This window comes from Mauremys reevesii, linkage group 2 (genome assembly GCF_016161935.1).
Source record: "Mauremys reevesii isolate NIE-2019 linkage group 2, ASM1616193v1, whole genome shotgun sequence".
Classification (NCBI taxonomy): Eukaryota; Metazoa; Chordata; order Testudines; family Geoemydidae; genus Mauremys; species Mauremys reevesii.
The window spans coordinates 145,114,183-145,134,936 of record NC_052624.1 but is presented as its reverse complement, the minus strand read 5'-3'; the positions used below and the strand labels follow the sequence as shown (position 1 = coordinate 145,134,936).

Sequence of the window (20,754 nt, the reverse complement as noted above, 5' to 3'; positions counted from 1 at the left end):
ACTCCAGCCCTCCCAGCGAGGGGCATTGTGGGGAGTGGGGCAGGGCGCTGGCTGTGGGGGGAACTCCTGACTACTCCAGCCCTCCCAGCAGGGAGCACTGTGGGGAGTGGGGCAGGGCGCTGGCAGTGGGGGGAGCTCCTGGCTAATCCAGCCCTCCCAGCGAGGGACACTCCAGAACACCATCCATCTTGCCCGAAACGTCACTTAAGTCCTACTTCTTCCTGAGGTAGGAGGCCACCTGCGACCTCTTGAAGCCGTCCAGGTGGTAGAGCCGCGCTGCCAGCCGCTGAGCGGCCCCCTGGTCCCCAGAGGCCCCGTTGGCAAGCAGGGCCCCGTCGGGCTGCAGCGCTTCCAGATCTCCTGGCTTCTCCCCTGCATCCTCCTGCTTGGGACACCTGAGGGGGCGGATGGAGGTGTCAGAAGCAGGGGGGCCCCTCCCATCACTCCCCTCCCCATGGCTGAGTCCTGCCCTCTCCTGCACCAGCCTGCTGCCGGGGGCGGGGCGGGGGGGACTGGCTCCATGTGCCGGGCTGCAAGGCCCAGCTCTGCCCGCCCCGCACCCGCAGAGCCTCAGGGGTCTAGCTCAGGTGCTCTTCGTTAGCTCATGGGGCAAAGGCCGCAGTTCGGAGAGTGAACGAAGCTGGGTTCTCATTCTGCTTCCCCATTAGGAGTGAGCAAATCCTATATCAGCGCATGTGTGCGTCAAAGAGGGGGGTAAGGCTGGGGAGCAGCCCATGCCTGCAGTCATAGAATATCAGGGTTGGAAGGGACCTCAGGAGGTATCTAGTCCCACCCCCTGCTCAAAGCAGGACCAACCCCAACTAAATCATCCCAGCCAGGGTCTGGGGAGGGACGGATCAAGTGGGGGGGTCGGGTCAGGGATGGATTGAGGGGGTCTGGGGAGGGACGGATCGAGGGGAGGTCAGGGGTCGGGTGAGGGATGGATCGAGGGGGAGTTTGGGGAGGGATGGGTCGGGGGGGTCGGGTGAGGGATGGATCGAGGGGGGTCTGGGGAGGGACGGATCGAGGGGAGGTCGGGGGGATCGGGTGAGGGATGGATCGAGGAGGGGTCTGGGGAGGGACGGATTGAGGGGGAGTCTGAGGAGGGATGGATAGATGGACAGACGGACGGGTAGCAGTTTCCATTAGCTCTCAGCTATCTCTACCCTCTCGGAGTGCTCACCAAATGGCTGCCAGCTTTCATCTCAGGTGCCCTCACAGTGCAAAGCTCAGCTCAGCCCCGGCGCCTAACCACAGCTGGAGGATGTCGTGGCTGCCTGAGCCCCGTGACCTCCCGTCTGGTTCCCCATGGCCCCACTCGCGAGCTGGCTTACCCCGGGGTGGGCTCCAGCCTGCCCTCCTCCCCCAGCACAGGCTCATCTCCAAGCGTGGGGGGTAGTTCCTCCATGTCCTGCCCCTGCGCTGCGCTGCCCGGCTTCCCCTCCGCCGTGTTGAGCGACTCAGCCGGGGACTCGGCCGCAGTGACTTCCCCTCGCGGGCAGGAAGTGCTCTGGGACGCCTTTGCCACCAGACAGGGGGGCGCCAGGCTGTCATGGCCAGGAGCTGGCAGCTCCAAATCCGCCTCCTGGTGCTGAGCCGGTTCCGTGGTGTGCTGCGGGGAGGCCTGGGGGCTCCAGCTGCCTCCACCCGGAGAGGGACTTGGAGGCTGGAGCTCGCAGGGGCTGGGGTGGTCCCAGTCTTCGGTGTGCAGCAGGGTCGATACCATGGAGGTGCTGGAAGCCGAAAACAGCAAGCCGCCCTCCTCCGGGTCTAGTGCATCACTGAGAGCTGTGGGGACAGTCCAGTTACCAATGGCCCCAGCACAGCCCCCCTCCCCCGCTGCTGTGGCCCCAGCCAGCCTCCTGCCCGCGATATGGGGCCAGACCCCTGCTGGCATGACAGGACAGATGGGGTGGGGGCAGGACAGAGTGGGAGTAGGGGGAAGGCAGATGTGATGTCCCTTTCTTTTCCATAGAATATGACAGGCCCCCGGCTTTAAGCATGGCACACAGGCCTGGCCCGACTGGCTCAGACCCAGGGCCCACCCAGCGCAGTGTCATCCGGGACAGCGGCAGCACGAGCTGCTGCAGAGAGGCACAGGAACCAGCAGCAGCAGGTGGGGTACGGTCTGCCCCCCACATTTGGTCTCACAGCCAGCCCCCCGCCTCCTATAGGCCAGGGAGGAGCGATCGCAGAAGAGCTGGCTCGTCCCCGAATGGTCCCAGGACTCACCTGACTCCATGCTGCACAGGACAACCGGGGGGTGGCAGACGGCTCCATCTGCCAGCTGGTCGGGGGAGCGGCCCGGGGCCTGGAGAACAAGCAAAGACACATTAGAAAATCCACGGGAGCCCAAGAACTGCCGGGAACAGGAACAGTGTGGAGGCCAGGGAGTCGGTTGGTAAGGCCAGGCGGGGCTGCTCTGATCCAGCTTGGCCTCCTGCTCAACGCAGGTGGACAATCCAGCCCAGGACACCCAGACTGTAGAAAGAGATGCCCAATCTCCATTGGAAAACACCGAGTGAGGGAAAATCCACCCCATCCCCTGGTCTGCTTAATCCTCCTCCCTGGAAACGACATGCACTGGCCCTTCCAGCTAGAGTGACCAGACAGCAAATGTGAAAAATCAGGACGGGGGTGGGGGGGTAATAGGAGCCTATATAAGAAAAAGACCCAAAAATCGTGACTGTCCCTATAAAATCGGGACATCTGGTCACCCTACTTCCAGCCCACGCTCCTGGCCCCGACCGTGGCTGGCACCAGCGACTGTCGCAGAAACAGCAAAACTTCCACAATAACCGACTCTGAAATTACCAACCCAGAAGGGAAGTTTCTGCTGGGCCCTGTTAATGAGCGGCTGGCTCACACCCTGATGCAGGAGGGTTTATAACACGACTGAAGGTAACCAAGCCTGATTTGCTGCTGAGCCTCTTTTGTTTCTGATCTCTTGTGGCAGGGAGTTCCACAGGTTAACTAGGCACTGTGTGTGTTTTTCATTCGTTGCCTTGAACATTCATTGATTGTCCCCTGGCAGGGGCATTACGCAATAGGGCAGGTCCTACTGTTCTCCCCATCTCTCGCTCACTCTATTTTACAGCTCTCTGCCATCTCCCTACTTCTTCTCCTCTCTAAACCAATGGCCCAGCCCTTGCCCATCTCTGTTTCTGCTCTGGCCTTTTTAGTGACAGGTTGACCTGACCCCAGCTGACCCACAGGGCTGGATGGGAGCTGAGCAGAAATCACAGTATCCTGGTATTTCAACATCGGTTTTGCTCCTGAATCGGACAGAAGGCAAAAATACTGACTTTTTTTGCAGAATGAAAAGGGCAGAAAAAAAGTCAATTCAGAAGTGCAGAAACATTCAACCACATGTGTCTATGGAGCCATGGTGCCTCATGGGAATTATAGTGCTGGTACCTCTTATTCAATTGTGCTGGATGGGTGGGGCTCCCTGGCTGGACTACATTGCCCAGCATGCATCTGCACTCATATGATTCCTCTGCTACAGCATGTGGTTCAGAGGTGAGACATGATGCATCATGGGAGATGTAGTTCATCCAGGGAATCTGGCACCTAGGGAGAAATGGGACATACAGCTAGGGTGACCAGACGTCCCGATTTTATCGGGACTGTCCCGATATTTGCTTGTTTGTCCCGCGTCCCGACCAATGTTAGGTCGGGACACTGGACAAACAAGCAAAGGCTCCGGAGCCCAGAAGGGCTTGCGCCCTCCCCCGCCCTGACTCTGCCCCCTCCTTCCCCCATTGGCTCCCTCCCCAAATTCCCGCCTCTTGCCAAGCATGCCATGCCCAGGAGACGCAGGGGAGTGCGGGGCCGGGGTGAGTGTGAGTCTGGCCTGACCCCGAGCAGGCAGGACTCGGTACCTGAAGGGAGAGTAGGGGGGCGGCCCGCGGGGCCAGGCGGCGGCTGTTCTCCCCACCTGGGCAGCAGGACTCGGGAGCAGCCGCTGCTGCAGCTCCCACTGCCGCGGGGGGAGGAAGCGGCCAAGCACGTGGTGCTCAGCGGCTGCGGCTTTGGCGCCCGGGCCAGAACCCCCCGAGCCCGGGCCTGCTGCAGGGACCCAGCAGCGCGCACACTGCGCCCAGCCCCTGGCCAGTCGTGTCTGGGCTGGCTGCCCGGCTGGTGCAATCCCGCAGCAGAGGCATCGGCAGCCCAGCCCCATTCGTTCTCCTGCGGGACCCAAGCGGGATGGGGGGGCTGGGGCCTGCTGCCCCCACTCCGGGGCCGCCCGCGGGATTGCACCAGCTGGGCAGCCAGCCCAGACACGACTGGCCAGGGGCTGGGTGCGTGCTGGGTCCCCGCAGCAGGCCCGGGCTCGGGGGGTTCATGGGTGCTAGAGCCGCAGCCGCCAAGCTTGGCCAGCGGCCGCTTCCTCCCCCCGCGGCAGTGGGAGCTGCAGCAGCGGCTGCTCCCAAGTCCCGCTGCCCAGGTGGGGAGAACAACCGCCGCCTGGCACTGCAGGCCGCCCCCTACTCTCCCTCCAGATACCGCGCCCGAGTCCTGCCTGCTTGGGGCCAGGCCAGACTCACACTCACCCCAGCCCCGCGCTCCCCTGAGTCTCCCGGGCCTCCCTCCAGCGCTTGCGGAGGGAGGAGGAATTGGGGGTGGGGGATTTTTTTTTTTTTTGCTCTGCCGCCATTTTTTTTCCCTCTGTCCCTGTCCCCCCGCCCCCATGTCCCGATATTTGACCTGGGTGATCTGGTCACCCTACATACAGCGCCTGGCAAAACAGGGGGCCATGTCTGTGACTGGGGCACCTAAGCACTACCGTAATACCTCTAATAGCAATAGAAAAGTACAGATCCTAGCACAATGGAGTCCTGGTACATGGTTGGGGTGCCTAGGTGCTACCGCAATACCTCTAATAGCAATATATAAGTACAGTGCCTAGCACAGAGGAGTGCTAGTCTGTGAGTGGGGCCCTGAAGGGTTATGGTAACACAAACACGACCAGTCCAGGTGGGAGTGGTGAGAACCGGCTCTGAGGAATTCCTCCCTCTGCTAGCAATCCAGGGTCAGTAACAGCTCAGGGGATGTGTCTGGTCTTGACACCCGTGAGTTTAACCCAGCAGCATCCTGTAGACTGACAGACTCTGGGCAGTGTCATCTCAGCCTCACACTGGGGTCTGACCTCCAGAGGGGCTCAGTGCCTACTGCTCCCCTTGGCTGAGAACCAGGCCCCTGAACCAAGTGACCCCAAAAGCAGTGCTGGCCCTCACCCAAGGGACCCTCCCTCCCCAGTCCCACCCCATCGCCCCAGCCTCAGCACCCCAACTGTGGTTGTCACCCTCTCAGTTTCCTGCAATGGCAGGAAAGCCAACACAGGAGCTACCACAAGCTTCTCCTGTCACCCCCGGCAGCTCCCGAAGCCAGGAGCTGCTCCTGGGAAATATTCCAGAAATGTGTGTCACCCCGCCCCCCACGGACTCCCCCCTGCCCTGGCAGGATGGCTGATACCCTCCCCCCAGCAAAGCCTGACGCACCAGCCCAGCTGCCTCATCTCCAGCCCAGCCCTATCCTGGAGACTGGCCAGGTGCCAAACCACCGCTGCAAACAATCCACAGGAAGGCGCATGCTGAGCAGTACCCTGTTGGAGCCAGGCTCCAGCCACGCCAGGCCAGTTTTAAAAATAGAGCCCTGGCCTGAGGTCTTAGGGCGGGGCAGGGCTCCCCGGCCCCTAGCATTTCCTGCCCCGCTCTTGGCCCAACGGGCCCAGCAATCAGGGCCCTCGATGGAGCTGAGGTCAGAATTGAGCCCAGGCAAGCAGCGTGTCAGGGGCTGCCCCAAGGTGCCGGTGCTGAGGGGTTGGCCCAAACCCCATTCCTTGTCTCGGTTTCCCCTCGCACTGGTTTGACACACTAAACAGGCCTTAGGGTAGGTGTAAATGGCCCCCTCGGGCTTCCGCCTCTGCAATGGCCTCCCCAGCTGGTGTGGAGCCCTGCCCCTAAGGCCGTAGGGGGCGGATTGGGGGCATGGCGGGGGCACCCTGCACTGTGGCTATTCCCTGCCCCCAGGGCACATAGGGGAAGATCGGGGGCATGGCCAGGGCACCCTGCACTGTGGCTATTCCCTGCCCCCTGGGGCATATAGGGGGCAGATCGGGAGCATGGCCGGGGAGCCCTGCGCTGTGGCTGTTCCCTACCCCCAGGGCCATAGGGGGCAGATCAGGGGTGTGGCTGGGGCACCTTGCACTGTGTCCGTTCTCTGCCCTCTAGAGCCCATGAGGGGGGGAATGGGGGCGTGGCTGGGGCGTGCTGCACTGAGGCTGTTCTTTACCCCTAGGGCTCATTGGATGCTATGAGAAACAGATCATGAGTTGGAGCAGCCCGGAGGTAGCTCTAACTGACCCCAGGGGCTGGGCAAGTCCCTACATGGCCCCTGAACCTACCTGGGGATTACAGTGGACAAGAAGCTGGATATGAGTCAACAGTGTGCCCTGGAGCACTGCATCTTGGGACATGTAGTTCCTACGGGCCATGCCTCCAAATTACTGAGGCTGTCTACACCCAAGACGCGCTGCCTACGCCAAGGGGAGGGCTTTTCCCACCGCTGGAGGTAATTCACCTCCCACCAGACCCCTGGCAGCCTGGTTTGCTAGGCTTATGCAGAGCAGGGAAAATAATTCCCTCTGGTGCCGTTCCCTGGCCAGGGTTATGCAGCGGGTCGGATTGGATGGGCTGAGGGGGGTCAATACTGCACATCAGTACGGACCCAGGAGGGTACAGCCCCTTCGTGCCCCCCCATCTCACAGCTCCACAGTGCCGGGAGTGGATCCCCAGCACACCCTGGGCAGGCCGAGGGGGGCTTTTTCCAAACGGAGATCACTGAGGTTGGCCTGAGCGGGTGGGGTAAGGGGCGGAGACATGGGCTGTCCCTCCACTAAGCCCCTCCCTGCAGCCTGGTCGCCAGAGGAGGTTGACAAAGGGCGAATGGGCTGCTCGCTTCTTACCTCCGGCTCCTCGGCCATCGAGCAGGCCCCGTCGATGTCCCGTTCCGTGATCACCAAGGGGGCCCAGGTGCTGCAGTGCATTGTGTAGGCGGGGAAATCGCCCGGTGTCTCATCCTCGGCTCCCGGTTCGGTTGCCTCGGCGAAGGGGCACCACTCTTCCTCCTGCTGACTGCCTGACACCGGCTCGCCCTGGGGAGCCCCATCGGCCTCATCGCTGGAACCAGCGCGGTCCCCCTCAGCAGCGCTCCAAAAGGCAGGGCCGTCAGAGGGACTGGGCCCCGCGGGACCCGGGCTCTCCTGGAAGAGCGGGTTGTTGTAGAAGAGGCACTGCTCTTCCTCGCCCTCGGACGACCAGCTCTCCTCCTCCTGCCTCCCCGTGCCGGCCTCTTGCCCGTCATCACTGTCGCTGGCCGCGGTGGCTCTTTCATCCAGCAGCTCCTCGGAGATGGGCAAGCCCTGTGCAGCCGGGACGCGGCTCAGTGCATCCTCAGGACCCTGGGACCAGCTGCTTAGCTCAGCGACAGGCTCTTCTTGCTTCTCCAGCTCCCCTTGCAGGTCCAGCACGCACAGCTGAGCTTGGAGGATCCCGGACCAGAACAGTGCTTGGGCAGCATCATCCTTCCCCTCGTCCTGAGCATTCAGGTTCTCCGCTGGAGGGGGTGGAAATTCCACTGCAGGGATTTCCGAACCAAGTGATGTGATCTCCGCACAAGCTGAGTTCCCAGGGATTTCCGAATCAAGTGCATTCCCCACGGCACACAGCATCTCTCCATCCCCCAGGCCAGCAAATTCTTCCAGAGACGTCTCGCAGTCCCCGGCAGCGACTTCCAAGGAGCAGCTGCCAACACCGTGGCCCTCCGGGCCCGAGGGGGACTGGGTGTACAAGGCACTGCCCGGGTCTGTGTAATTATCGGAGAACACAATCGCATCTTGAATCCTAAAGAGGCTTTCTCCAGGCCTACATCCTGGAGCTTCTGCGGCATAAGGAGCCAGGAGGTCCATGGGCTCCGTGTGGCTGGAAGGGCCGGCTGGATCCATGTCACCCTCCACCAGGAACCACGCCCCGGGGTTGCCGATGCACCTGACTTTGCTTTGAAAGGTCCAGTTAAGCCAAGGTGGGCTCTTCTCCCAGCTTGTTTGCTAAGCAGTGAGCAGCCGGCTCTCTAGAGAGGCTCCCCATGGCACTCGGGTCTACCCTGGAGCAAAGGAGGGCAAACAAACAAAGCCACAAGTTAACGTTCAACAAAATGGGCTGGAAATGGGCACGTTAGACAACCCCGGGAAAGGCCAATGCGAGCCGCTGGGGGCGAGAGACGCTGCAACCCGGCCCAGCAGTGACGAGCGATACTGAAAGCAGGGAAATCCACCGGGAGGTCACAGGGTTTGTACAGTACACGGGGGTGACAATTTATTTATCACACCAGGCGCCCAGACACATGGGGGGCGCAGCAGACAAACGCAAGCAGCACAGGGCGGGTTTTTTTCTGTTTGGTCAGCAGCGTCTGCCGACGTCAAAATCTGCATGAGAAATTCATTTTTAAAGGAAGTGGTTCAATTCCTAGCTGTGCCACTGGCCTGGGTGACCTTGGATAGGTCACGGCCCCGCCTCACGCCTCAGTTTCCCCATCTGGACATTGATACTGAGCTCCTTTGGAAAAGAGGAAAAGAGCTAGGAATTGGCGGCACTCAGAGTCAGGGCCGCCCAGAGAATTCCGGGGGCCCGGGGTCTTCGGCGGCGGGGGGCCCCCGCTCAGGGGCGGCTCTAGACCCCAGCGCGCCAAGCAGGCGCGTGGGGCGGCCCTTCGCGCGGCAGGTCAACCGGAGCCCGGGACGAGCGGACCTGCCGCAGGCATGACTGGGGCGGGTGCCGTGGTTCCGCGGCTCCGGTTAACCTGCCGCAGTCATGCCTGTGGGAGATCCAGCCGAGCCGCGGGACGAGCGCCCCCTCCGCAGTCATGCCTGCGGCAGGTCCACTCGTCCCGGGCTCCGATCGACATGCCTGCGGGAGCTCAACCGGAGCCGCGGGAAAACGGGAAACACTCCAGGGGCCCCGGAAAACACTCGTGGGGGCCCCTGCGGGACGCGGGGCCTGGGGCAAATTGCCCCTCTTGCCCCCCCCTCTGGGCGGCCCTGCTCAGAGTGTAGGCTAGTGACTAGGGCACACACTTGGGAGACTTGCGTTCTAATCCCAGCTCTGCAACTAACTCTCTGGGTGACCATGGCCCTGCTCCATGCCTCAGTTTTCCCATCTGTAAAATGGGGATAATGACACCAGACTGCATTGAAGTGCTCAGATGAGGAGTGTTATCTGTCACGCTTCCGGCCCCCACAGTGCGCTCAACACTGTACCACACAGGGAGAAAGGACAGCCCCCCAGAGCGTAGAAGCTACACAGAAATGTGCAGTACACTTGGAGGGGGAATGCCTGGTGTCTGGGCTAGGGATGGAGATCACCCTTGTGCAGGACCGCACAAAGCCTAGATGCTACTTTGCAGGACTTCAGTCCCGCCAATCTTGGTTTATAAATTGTCCATGATGGAGAATCCACCGTGACCCTGGGTAAATCGTTCCCACGGTTAATTACTCTCACCATTAAAAATGTACACCTTATTTCCAGTCTGTATTTGTCTAGCTTCAACTTCTAGCCCTTGCATGATGTGAGACCTTCCTCTGCTAGACTGTAGAGCCCAGTATTAAATATTTGATCCCTGATAGACAGTGATCAAGTCCCCTTAACTTTCTCTTTGTTAAGCTAAATAGATGAAGCTCCATGAGTCTCTCACTCTCAGGCACATTTTCTAATCCTTTAATCATTCCCGTGGCTCTTCTCTGACCCCTCTCCAGTTTATCAACATCCTTCCTGAATCGGGGACACCAGAACTGGGCACATGATCCCAGCAGTGGTCAGTCGCACCAGGGCCGAATACAGAGGGAAAATAAGCGCTCTGCTCCTACCCGAGATTCCTGACACACCTGGGATCACATTTGCCCTTTTGGCCCCTGCACGCCTGAGTCCCTGAAGTCCGCAGAGTTCTCCCATCCCTGAAGCTGGCCCTATGCGCCAGCCCGCAGACACACAGATACCTCCGACCTAGCGTCCGTGGGCTCCATTTCTGCTCGCCCCGTATCACTGAGAGCTAGCTAGAGAGCAGTCCACAGAGGGGCCCGAGCTGCAGGGCTGCACACACGGGCCTGCACGCGCACACTCAGATGCCGGGAGAGCGACCACAATTGCAGAGCCCAAGCCGGAAGAGTGTTACACTCAGCCACAGCATTTCCGGTGCCTGCTTGATGCATGTGAAGTCCCAGCTTATGTGGCTAAGCAGAGACATATGGGACTGACACAGTCACGTAGAAAAGATCCCCATAACCATAATCCAGTTTGCTAATCTATAGCATTAAAAACCACTACCCCAGAGGAATTCTGCTATTAGCACTTGTGTCCTGGTCATCTGTATTAGGGCAGCGTCCGGAGCCCCCTCGTGGAACATGGTCCCGGTGTGCTGGGTGCTGTACAAACACAGCGTGCTTGGAGCCCCCAGCCGAGAGTGCAGCGCTGCCAATGCTTAAGCCAGGCTTGTGATTTTCAGAGTGTCTCTAACCTGCCTGGTGAGTGCCACGAGCACTGGGCTACTGGCTCTTCTGGGGTCTCGCTCACTGCTGTGACCTGACCAGAAATTCCATCCTGGGTCTGAGAAGCTGCATGGCCAAAGTTTAATCAAACCCGTTACGTTCCTGCGAAAAGGCTGGGTGCTGGCAAAGAGCCCGTTCTCCCACAGGCTCGCTGCTCTGTAAAGCTCCAGCTCCTGGAGTCATGGGAGCACATCAGAATTGCAGCGTTTGTGAAACTAACACAGGTTGGGCAGGCCTAGCTGTGCAGCCAATGAGACAGAGCAGCACAGGGAGAGAGTCACCTCTGGATGTCGGCACCTCACTTGGGGCCACTGCCCCCTACCCTGGCTCTGGAAGAGGAACAATGCCGTGGATTCAGCAAGGCTGAGGGTGGATGGGGATAGATAGATAGATTAGACAGATGGAGTGGATGGGGATAGATAGATAGATTAGATAGATGGGGTGGATGGGGATAGATAGATGATCAATCTCCCAGAAGTGGTAAGTATGGGCTGTGGGGGCTGGATGATTAGATAAGAGGCAGCGTGGTCCAATAACTAGAGCACTGATTGGGGAGTCAGGACTCCTGGGATCCTTTCCTGGCTTTGTCACTGACTCCCTTTGTCACTTCGGTGCAGTCCTTGCCCCTCTCTTTGCCTCAGTTTCCCCATCAGCACAATGAGGGCACTGAGCGTGAAGAGGTGTGAGGCTGAGTGGAAATCCAGAGTTCATGGTCACTGGAGGGAGCGAACCAACCCCCCCCAAGCAGCCAGACCAAAAATGTGTCTGGCTTCCCTTCTCTGTGTCTGTCTGTCTGCTTCTGGGGGCTGCCTGTCCAGGTGCCCCTGGGTCCAATTTACAAGGTGCTGGCTCCTGCTAACGTACATGGGCGTCATGAGTGCCCAGCCTTGCTTGTGCATCCATGTCTGTCTGTGTGTCTGTCTGCGGAGGGTGTGTGGGTGTGTGTGTGTGTAAGTGTCTGTGTGTCTGGGTCTCTGTTTGCATGGCTGTGTCTGTGTGTCTCTGTGTCTGGGTCTCTGTTTGCATGGCTGTGTCTGTGTGTCTGCACAGGTGCTGGGAGCAGCTAGCTCGGGCAGCATGGCCATGGCGGCAGGGGCGACAGCAGGGGCTAGCCACCTGAGCCCAGACCCGGGGGCAGGCGGCCTGGACCTTGAGTGGCTAACCCGAGCCTCCCCCTGCTATTGTTAGCTGGGCTAGCGTGTGGCTGGTTCCCCAGGCTGGGCAGCTCACTGCCAGCTGGACTGTGACAGCCCCGGCCAGCTGTGGGTCTGGGTATGTCTGGTGTGTGTGTGTGTGGGGGGGGTCTGTCTGTGTGTGCATCTGTCTGTCCCTCTCTCTGCCCCTGTGTGAGTCTTGTCCTGCCCCACACCCGGCTGGGCAGGACCAGCGAAGGAACAGATGCCCCATTCATAGGCAGGGACACGGCTCCACCAGCCTCCTCCCATCCTTCCTGAGTCGTGTCACAGCCATAAGCGCCGGGGAGGGGGGGCAAGCAGTGCTGGGGGGGAGCAGCCCCCTGGATCCCCTTCCCCCCCCACTCCCTGCTGGGGTCCCCACAACTCGCTCCGAGCTCCCCCCATGCTCCTGCCAGGACTTTCCCCTCCAAGCCAAGTGGCCCTGGCGCCTTCCCCAGCCAACTCCCACTGGCTCCCAGCCCAGCAGCCCCCACCAGAGGCACCTACCAGGGGCTTCTCTCTGCGCTGGGGAGCGGGCCAGCCCCTGCCCGGGGGCGGGGAGCCTGGGGAGACCTGCCCATCCTTGCTGGCTCCCGGCGGCTGGGGGAAGCGCCGGCTCTCTCCTCCCCCCCCCCCCCGCATTCGCTCTGCTGCTGTCACTTGCCTGCACACTTCCTGCCCACAGGGTTTAGAAATGGGGCGGGGAGGGGGGAGAGCTCCCCCCCCCGCAGCCAGGCCCAGGCCCTTCTGGCCTCCCACTGCTGGCTAAGCTAAAGGCATGCAAACAGCTGCACAGATGGGGGGGCATGACTCCTTCCCTGCCCCACCTACCACAGCCAAGCCCGCAGCCCTGGGGCAGGCCATGGGGCTGGTTGCGGGGGGAGTTCTGTGTTACCTCCCCCACGCTGCTGACACACTCTTCTCGGCAGCTTCCGGCACGTTTGGTTGCAGCCCTGGAGCAGCAGGGCACTGAGAGGTGCAGATGCGGTTGGGGGGCGTCCCTCTCCCAGCGCTGGCACTGGCCCCCACCTCCCCAGGGAGGCATCCCAAGGTGGGAGTGGGGCCTGCTGTTTTGCCAGCCCTGGAAGTTCCAGCTGGGGCTCAGACCCCAACCCCAGCAATCAGAAGATTCTACCCCCTGCCTCCAAAAAATTGCAACATTAAAAAAAAAATCAAGTCATGGTTTGCGGCTGGGCTAAGTCCCCCTCGCTCTGCGCATTGGCGTCACTTCTCACAAGTACCCAGCGGGCGAGGGGATTTCGGGTCCCACTGGGGCAGAATGGGGCAGAGCTGGGGGACCCATGGTGGCCAGGCGCTGTACAAACACCTAGTGAGTGCAGTCCCTGCCCAGAGAGTGCCCAGCCGAGCGCCATGCCGGGGGGTGAGTTTGGCACCTGGGCAGCTCATCTAGGGGCCATGGGGAGGGGGAATCATTAACCCCTGCTAAGCCTGGCTGCATTCAGCCAGTGACCTGCGGGTGAACGGCTCCAGCCCCCAGAACCGCTAATGCACCGCGGCTGCTCACTGAGGCGAGGCTGGTTAAATTCCACCTGGGTGCGCCCCCAGGCAGGGTCTGCCCCCAGCTCTGGCTCCAACACGTCCTGCTATCCTGCGCCCCACCTGGCTCTGAGAGGGACAACTCCTGGCAATCAAATAGCAACAGCCAAACTGCAGCAGCCAAGCAAGCACTGAGCCGGGAGCCGAATTCCCCTCAAGCTGGTGCTGCGCAGCATAAAATCAGCCTTGCGATGGTGCTGTTTTTCCCAGGACCCTCCAACGGCCCGGACTTACTCCCTGTTTGAACTCGAGCAGATCTACTAGGAAAACATCCCAGCCTGGTTTGAAATGGTCAGTGATGGAGACTCTACTCTGATCCTTGAGCAGGTGCTCCCATGGTTAATTCCCCTCCCTGTTAAACATTTACACCTTACTCCCAGTTGGAATGTGTCTAGCTTTGACTTCCGGCCATTCGATTGTGTGAGACCTTTGCCTGCTAGACTGAACAGCCCTTTATTATCAACTTTCTGTTCCCCACACGTAGACACCGCGTCACCGTCTCTGTGCTAAGCTAAAGAGATTGAGCTCCTCGGGGCTGTCTACACAGCACCTAGACACCCATGGCTGGCCTGTGCCAGTAGACTCGGGCTATGGGGCTGGTTCATTGCTGTGTAGACCTGCTCTAGGACCTGTGAGGTGGGAGGGTCCCAGAGCTTGGGCGCAAGCCCGACCCTGAAGTGAACACAGCGAAGAACCAGCCCAAGCCGGCTGGTTTCCCTTTGCTGTGCAGACACTCTCAGAGCCTAGCACCACAAGGCAGGTTTTCCAGCCTTTTAATCCTTCTCGTGGCTCTTCTCTGATCCCTCCCGGGCACCGGAACGGGACGCAGGACTGCAGCCGTGCCGAAATCACCTCTCTGCTCCTACTCGAGACACCCCTTTCTCTTCCCCCCCATTAGCCCTTTGGCCACAGCATCGCACTGGGATCCCGTGATACATTTGTGACTGATGCCAACCCGGGGGTCTGTCGGTGCCCATCCACAAGGGCGCTGCCCAGCCACCTGCCACCCGGGCTCAAACCCTTCTTCCCCCAGATCCCCCCCGGCTATAGTAAAAGGGAAAAACCTCCCATGGAGGGGACGGGGGCAGCATGAGCAGCCACCACCTGCCCCCCCTCCCAGGCAGGAGAGGAACAGCGGCACTGTGCCACCCTGCTGGGCACCCAGCGGCATCTCCAGAGGAATGAGTGTGGGGGTGGGGGTCTCCACTGTGGACATGCCAATTTCTAGGCTGAAATCTGCTGGAGGGCTGATCCCTGGCAGAACTGACAGCTCCCGCAGGCAGAGGCCCCCCACGGGAGGGATGAGGGTACGGGGTCTCCCGGCAGAGGGACTGATGACAGTTCCCTGCCGCCATTCCGTGTCCTGGGGATGCAGCCAGGTCTCACCACACAAGCACTCGTGCTTTGCCCCCCTCCCTCCTGCTTGGCTCCTTTGCCCCCCCTCCCACATGCTGTGACACCCCCCTCGCACTCTTGCTGGGGTTCGGGCCTGCATCCATTGGGGTTCCCAGGCACTGCCCTGCCCGATGCAGTCACAAGCAGTGCTCAAACTGCTCCCTCCCCCAGGCCTCCCCAGGGATGACGATGGAGATGCCACTGGGGCCCCTGAGGGAAACTCAAAGGGAAGCCAGAGGCAGCCTCAGGGCAGCCTGGGCCACACTAGCCCCCAACATTTTCCCTCCAGGACCAGCTGCTCGGTTGTGTGTCCACAGCTCGGTGCTAATAGGCTGCCCTACCCAGGGCGTCCACTCCCATCCCTTGCACCGTTCGGTGATGTGGAGGGAGCGGGGTGGCTGTGATCCCCTGGCCTGTGGCCAGGACCCTGCTTGGGGTCACCAGCCTGAGGCCGAGAGGCCAGGTTCTAGGCCATAGCCCGCCTGGGCTGCTTTACAGAGCGAGCACCATTTTCAGCCCCCCCCCCGGCTCGCTTCCCTCCATCGGTACCAGGCGGTCACCGCCTCTCCCTGCCACGGAGCGGGCCAGGCCGGCCCACTTGCCCTTCCACAGCCAGCCAGCCTGGGCCACCAGCCCATTGGCAGCACATGGCGCTGGGCCCCTGGAGGCTGCGTGACCAACCCCACCTGGGCCAAAAGTGGGGGGGACAAACCTGGGACCACCTGCACCAAAAGCCTGAGCCTCTCCCACTGGAGCCAAAGGACTGGCTCCACTAGCTAGCGCTTATAGTAGACCCTTATCCTAGCCACTAGAGGGAGACAAAGCACCCCGGCATGGGGGCGGTAGGAAGAGCTGCCTGGAGAGCAGACACAGAACAATGCACACGCCTTGGGGGTCTAGGGGCTAGAATCCCAGCCTGGGAGCGCTACAGAGAGGTGCTCCCCTGCCTGTGGCTAGCAGCAGGCCAGGCCACGAGCAGGCACCACCCTGCTTGGCTCACACCTGCTGAGCCAGCCCCTGGCCCGCAACCCCGTGGCTGGGGTGGAGAGATCCCCGCAGCGGCTGGGCCGCTCACACCAGCCCTCCCTAGCCAGCAGCGCTCAGGGCGTGCAGACGCGGCCTACCCCCCGGAAGGCCTCCGCACCAGAGCTCAGCCACGGGTCCCGTCCAGCCCCAGCCCGCTGCCAGCGGCGGGCACAGGGGAGAGGAAGCGAACGTGCTGGTGGAATCCCATCCGTGCCCCCGAGAGAACAGCTTGGGAAGTGTCACAACAACTCACCCAGTGCAGCCCTGCAGCCGCCCGGCCTTCACCTGCTTCCGGTGCCATGGGGCCAGCCAGTGGCTTCCTGTTTGCTGCACAGCACTAGCCGGCTCCTCCTGCGGTGGCAGGAAACGCTCAGGCAGGTGCAGCGGTTCCCCGGGGGCTGCAATCTCGGGGCACACAGCAAGGCCCCAGGGAACGGCCCTGACTGCTCCCAATGCTGGTGCGCTGCCACGGCTACCGCCATGCGCCAGTGGGGACAGGAATCTGTTTGAGCTGCTGGGAGTGCAGCCGCAGGGCGGAGAAGAGGGGGAATTGCCTACAGGGGCAGGTCTCTGGCTTGCTGGCCCCTGCACACGTACAGACATGGATGCACACATGCTGGGCCGGGCACACACGGACTTACACACACAGACATGGACACGCACACGCTGAGCCGGGTACACACGGACACACAAGCACAGACATGGACACGCACATGCTGAGCCGGGCACACATGGACAGACAAGCACAGACATGGACACGCACATGCTGAGCTGGGCACATGTGGACACACACGCACAGACATGGACACGCACATGCTGGGCCGTACACACACAGACACACACGCACAGACATGGACACGCACAGGCTGGGCCAGGCACACACGGACACACATGCACAGACATGGACATGCACATGCTGAGCCGGGCACACACGGACACACATGCACAGACATGGATGCGCACACGCTGAGCTGGGCACACACGGACACACACACACAGACATGGACACTCACACACTGGGCTGGACACACACGGACACACACGCACATGCACACGCTGAGCCGGGCACACACGCACACACACACACACAGACATGGACACGCACATGCTGGGCCGGACACACACGGACACACACGCACAGACATGGACACGCACACACTGGGCTGGACACACACAGACACACACACACAGACATGGACACGCACACGCTGGGCCGGACACACACAGACACACACGCACAGACATGGACACGCACACACTGGGCTGGACACACACAGACACACACGCACAGACATGGACATGCACACGCTGGGCCGGGCACACACGGACACACACACAGAGACATGGACACGCACACGCCAAGCCGTGCCTGGATCCCACCCACCTGCGTTATTGCCCTGCTCCGACACATCCGTGCCGTCGTCCCGACACAGACAGGAACTGCCCTGACTGCTCTTCCCCGGCCCCAGAGCAGTTCTCCAGGGTCCCCTCCAGCCGCACGCCCACCTCTCCGCCCTGCCCCACCCTACGAGAGCCGGACCCCTGCTCCTGCACTAGGCTGTCCTGGACTAGGGGTTCAGCCCCTGGCTCTGCCACTGAGCTTCTGTGTGACCTTGGGCAACTCCCTTGGTTGCTACTCCATGGGGCGGGGGATGAGCTGTTCTTCACGGGGGAGCTGTGAGAACGAGTGATCCTGGAGAGGCAGAGGACGTTCACAGCCACACTTCCCCCAGATGCCCCTGGTCACAGCCACCCCAATTTTCCCTCCAGCCCCACCCTGCCCCCGAGGTCCTGCCAGCTGAAGCTACAGCAGAGCGAGGCCAATCCTGCCTGCCCACTCCAGGTAGGGCAAGCACCCGCCCCACCAGCCTCCCAGCGTGAGCGCTAACCACTGGGCCACACAGCCTGGCTCACGAGGTGGGCCTGTGCCCACGGGCTGCTGGCCCTGCTAACACCCTCCCTCTGCATTGGTTTATTCTGGTGCCATTTGCAGTTTGAAGGGTTCTGGGATCTCTCCCCGCGCTCCTGGGTTATCAACCTCTCCCCGCCCAGCATGCCTGGTTCCTCGGCGTCTCTGGCTGCGGCCCCCTGCAAACACCACCAGGAACCTATGGCCCCCCAGCAATGCCAAGGCTGTGTGCAGGGAGAGGGCTGGGGACCGCCCGCATCACATGCCGCATCACCGACTTCTGGAGAGCAACCCTGCCGGCTGCTCTGGCCCTGAGCTGGCACGAGGCTACTGCTGCCTCCCCGCCACACACACACAAACATGCCTAGATCCTGACTGTGAGCAGGGCCAGGGGGCACCTGGCTGGCTGCAGCCAGCCGGCCTTTGCCTCCCCAGCCAGCTGCTGGGCTGGTGTGGGTGGCAGCGAGGATCCGTGCCAACACTAACACACCCAGGGACGCCGTGTGGCCAGGCTGGGCGGCCGCAGTCATTAGCAAGTCCAAGCACAAATAAAGAGACCCACAGAACCACCCTCGCCCAGCCCTCTGTGCCGCAAGCCAGCCGCCTGCCCGGCCTGCTGTGCCAACACCGTGGGCAGGGACCAGGGCTTCAGGCCAGGTCCCCCAGCCCCTCACTCCGCCATGACCCCAACTGCCATCCGTGGGAGTTTTTCATTGGTCCAGGCTCCGGCCCATGGATGGTGAACGCCCCAGCTGGGGCTGCGGCTGCCTGGGCCAGTCTAGTGCCAGGCACGGTGCCAGTGCTCAACACGGGCACTTGTCCCTAGCTCACCCCAGTCCCTCCTGAGACAGGCTCTGTGTGTCTCCAGCCCAGGATTTCACTCCCTGCTCTGAGGCGGGCTGGATCCTGCAGCCCCAGGCCAACAGGGCCCCACGCTGCGACAGGAAGAGCCCAGCCTAATGACTGGGGCCAGCTTTGTGCTTGGGACATCAGGGTTCCTGGCTCTGCTACAGACCCTGTGTGAGCACAGGCTGGTCCCATCCCCACTCTGTGCCCATCTGTAACAATCCTTCATCTGTACAGACTGGGAGATCCTTGGGCAGGGGCTGTCACGCGGTATGTCTGGGCAGCGACCGGCACAACGGGCCCTGATCTCAGGTGGGGTCTGGGCAGCGACCGGCACGACGGGCCCTGATCTCAGTCAGGTCTGGGCAGTGCCCGGCACAACAGGGCTCTGATCTCAGGCGGGGTCTGGGCAGCGCCCGGCACGACGGGCCCTGATCTCAGTCAGGTCTGGGCAGCGCCCGGCACAACAGGGCTCTGATCTCAGGCGGGGTCTGGGCAGCGCCCGGCACGACGGGGCCCTGATCTCGGTTGGAGTCTGGGCAGTGCCTGGCACGACAAAGCTTGACCTTGGTCAGGGCTTCCCCAAGCCTTCCACCAAGAGCAGTTTCCCTCTGGTGCCTGTGAGCGTCTGGTCCCCTGTGGTCCGTGCACGGCCAAACACAAGGGGAAGTGATTCCTGGCTCTGCCAGCTCCTCACTGCTTGCTGCAGGACACTCCCCTCCAGGTGTGGGCGGCGCATCTTAGCCACGGGGCCAGTGAGCAGAGGTGTCGCCCTGTTGTTCTGATCACAAACCTAATGTGCTATTAACACTCTTGCCCCATGGATGCCAGGGGCACGGGCTGCAGTCGGAACAGGCCTGGGCCAGACTTGCCCCATGGGCACGGGGCTGGTGTGGGCATGACAGAGCCAGGGCAGCCCCAACCACGCTCATCTAGGGACCCCGTCGCACTGATCCGTACGGGCATCACACACACACACACACACCCAGACACGTCCTGCACCCACCCACCACGCAGCCCCCTGCAGGAGGAGAGGGGGCAGGGATTTCATGCTATTTCTAGATTTAAATTCTCAGCCGTTGCCAGATACCCTGGTGATGGGCGCTGGGCAAGCCCCTCACGCCCTCTAGCCTGGCCAGGACACCGGCTGGGGGGCCTCATGTGCCGGCTGGGCTCGAGAGGGAGGATGTGTCGAGCGGGTCTTTCCCAGCTCTGAGCCCCGGGGTCCCCTAGGTCTGCAGAGTGGGGGGCCAACCAGGCCCTCCCTCTCCACCCCCCCAATCCCTCCCACCACCTCCAGGACGGCTCCTCCCAGTGCACAGGGGGCCCGGCTGCCTTCCCCCACCCCCATGCCAGGGCATGCGAGGCAGCAGGGGCTGGTGCTGTGGAAAGCCCCCTAAACCCTCCCTCCAAGGACCTAGGTGGGGGCGGGGAAGGGGGGCCTAGGCTGGAGTTGGGGACCACAGTGCATGCTGGGAGGTTGTCCCACAATCCCTTTCACCCCTGCCAACCAGCCCCGTCCCCTCCGTGCCGCGGGCAAGGCAGCTGTCTCCTTACCCATCTCGTGGGGGGGCTCGGTGCAGGGGCACAGGCCCAGGGCCACTCGGTTCTGCCTTCCCCGGCCCAGCAGGCTCATGGCTCCGTCTCCAAGGGCAGGGGGCCTTGGGGCTGCTCTCCCCCAGGCCCAGGGGCGCAGGGATGTTGGGGGCACGCCGGGACTCTGGAAACGTGGCTCGGCCGAGCGGAAGAGCCCGAGCCCGGCGCTGGGGCGAGGAGGAGCCGGCACGGGGCTGCCAGACAGGTTTGACAGCAGCAAGCCCGGACGGCCGCTGCCGGCACGGTGCCCACTCCGGAGCCCCGGCCGGGGCGTCCTGACTGTGTGCGGAGCCACTGACCTTTGGCCCTTGCGGCCTGAGAGCTGCGCTCCAGCCTGGGGAGGAGCGGGGGCAGGAGGGGCGCTAGAGACTGGGAGATTCGCGTCCCAGTCCCGGCCCCTGCCCCTCCCCGCACCACCGGGAAAGGAGCTGCTGGGGTGGGCCCACAACTCGGCTCTCCCTGACCCCCCGGAACGGGGCTGGCGGCCCCGCTCAGCCAGCGGCTGCCGGGAGCTGAGCCCGGCTGGGGATGGGCGTGTCTGGGTCTGGGAACGAGCTGGGCCTGATCCTCCTCTGCGCCGGCTCTGTGGGCCCGATCCTCCCTTGTCCCAGCACCATGGGCCCGATCCTCCCCTCTCAGGGCTCTGT

At 62.1% G+C, this 20,754-nt stretch overlaps 1 protein-coding gene across 7 annotated transcripts in view; it reads right to left on the bottom strand.

The window, feature by feature from the left end:
* Nucleotides 1–20,424, bottom strand: part of LOC120399311 (PH and SEC7 domain-containing protein 4-like) — a 29,212-nt gene extending 8,788 nt beyond the window's left edge. Inside the window, exons 1-5 of one of the 7 annotated variants that reach the window (XM_039527474.1) lie at nucleotides 20,407–20,424; nucleotides 6,971–8,166; nucleotides 2,233–2,311; nucleotides 1,335–1,788; nucleotides 216–395 (exon numbers count right to left, since the gene is read on the bottom strand). In XM_039527474.1, coding sequence (XP_039383408.1) covers nucleotides 216–395; nucleotides 1,335–1,788; nucleotides 2,233–2,311; nucleotides 6,971–8,008 — 1,751 coding nt within the window. In that variant the 5' untranslated portion in view covers nucleotides 8,009–8,166; nucleotides 20,407–20,424. Of the gene's footprint in view, nucleotides 1–215; nucleotides 396–1,334; nucleotides 1,789–2,232; nucleotides 2,312–2,814; nucleotides 2,829–6,970; nucleotides 8,167–12,285; nucleotides 12,390–15,874; nucleotides 15,972–16,009; nucleotides 16,210–20,068; nucleotides 20,363–20,406 lie in introns of those variants that run through there. The other 6 variants (XM_039527472.1, XM_039527470.1, XM_039527475.1 and 3 more) reach the window with 6 other exon arrangements.
* Between the last annotated feature and the right edge of the window lie 330 nt (nucleotides 20,425–20,754).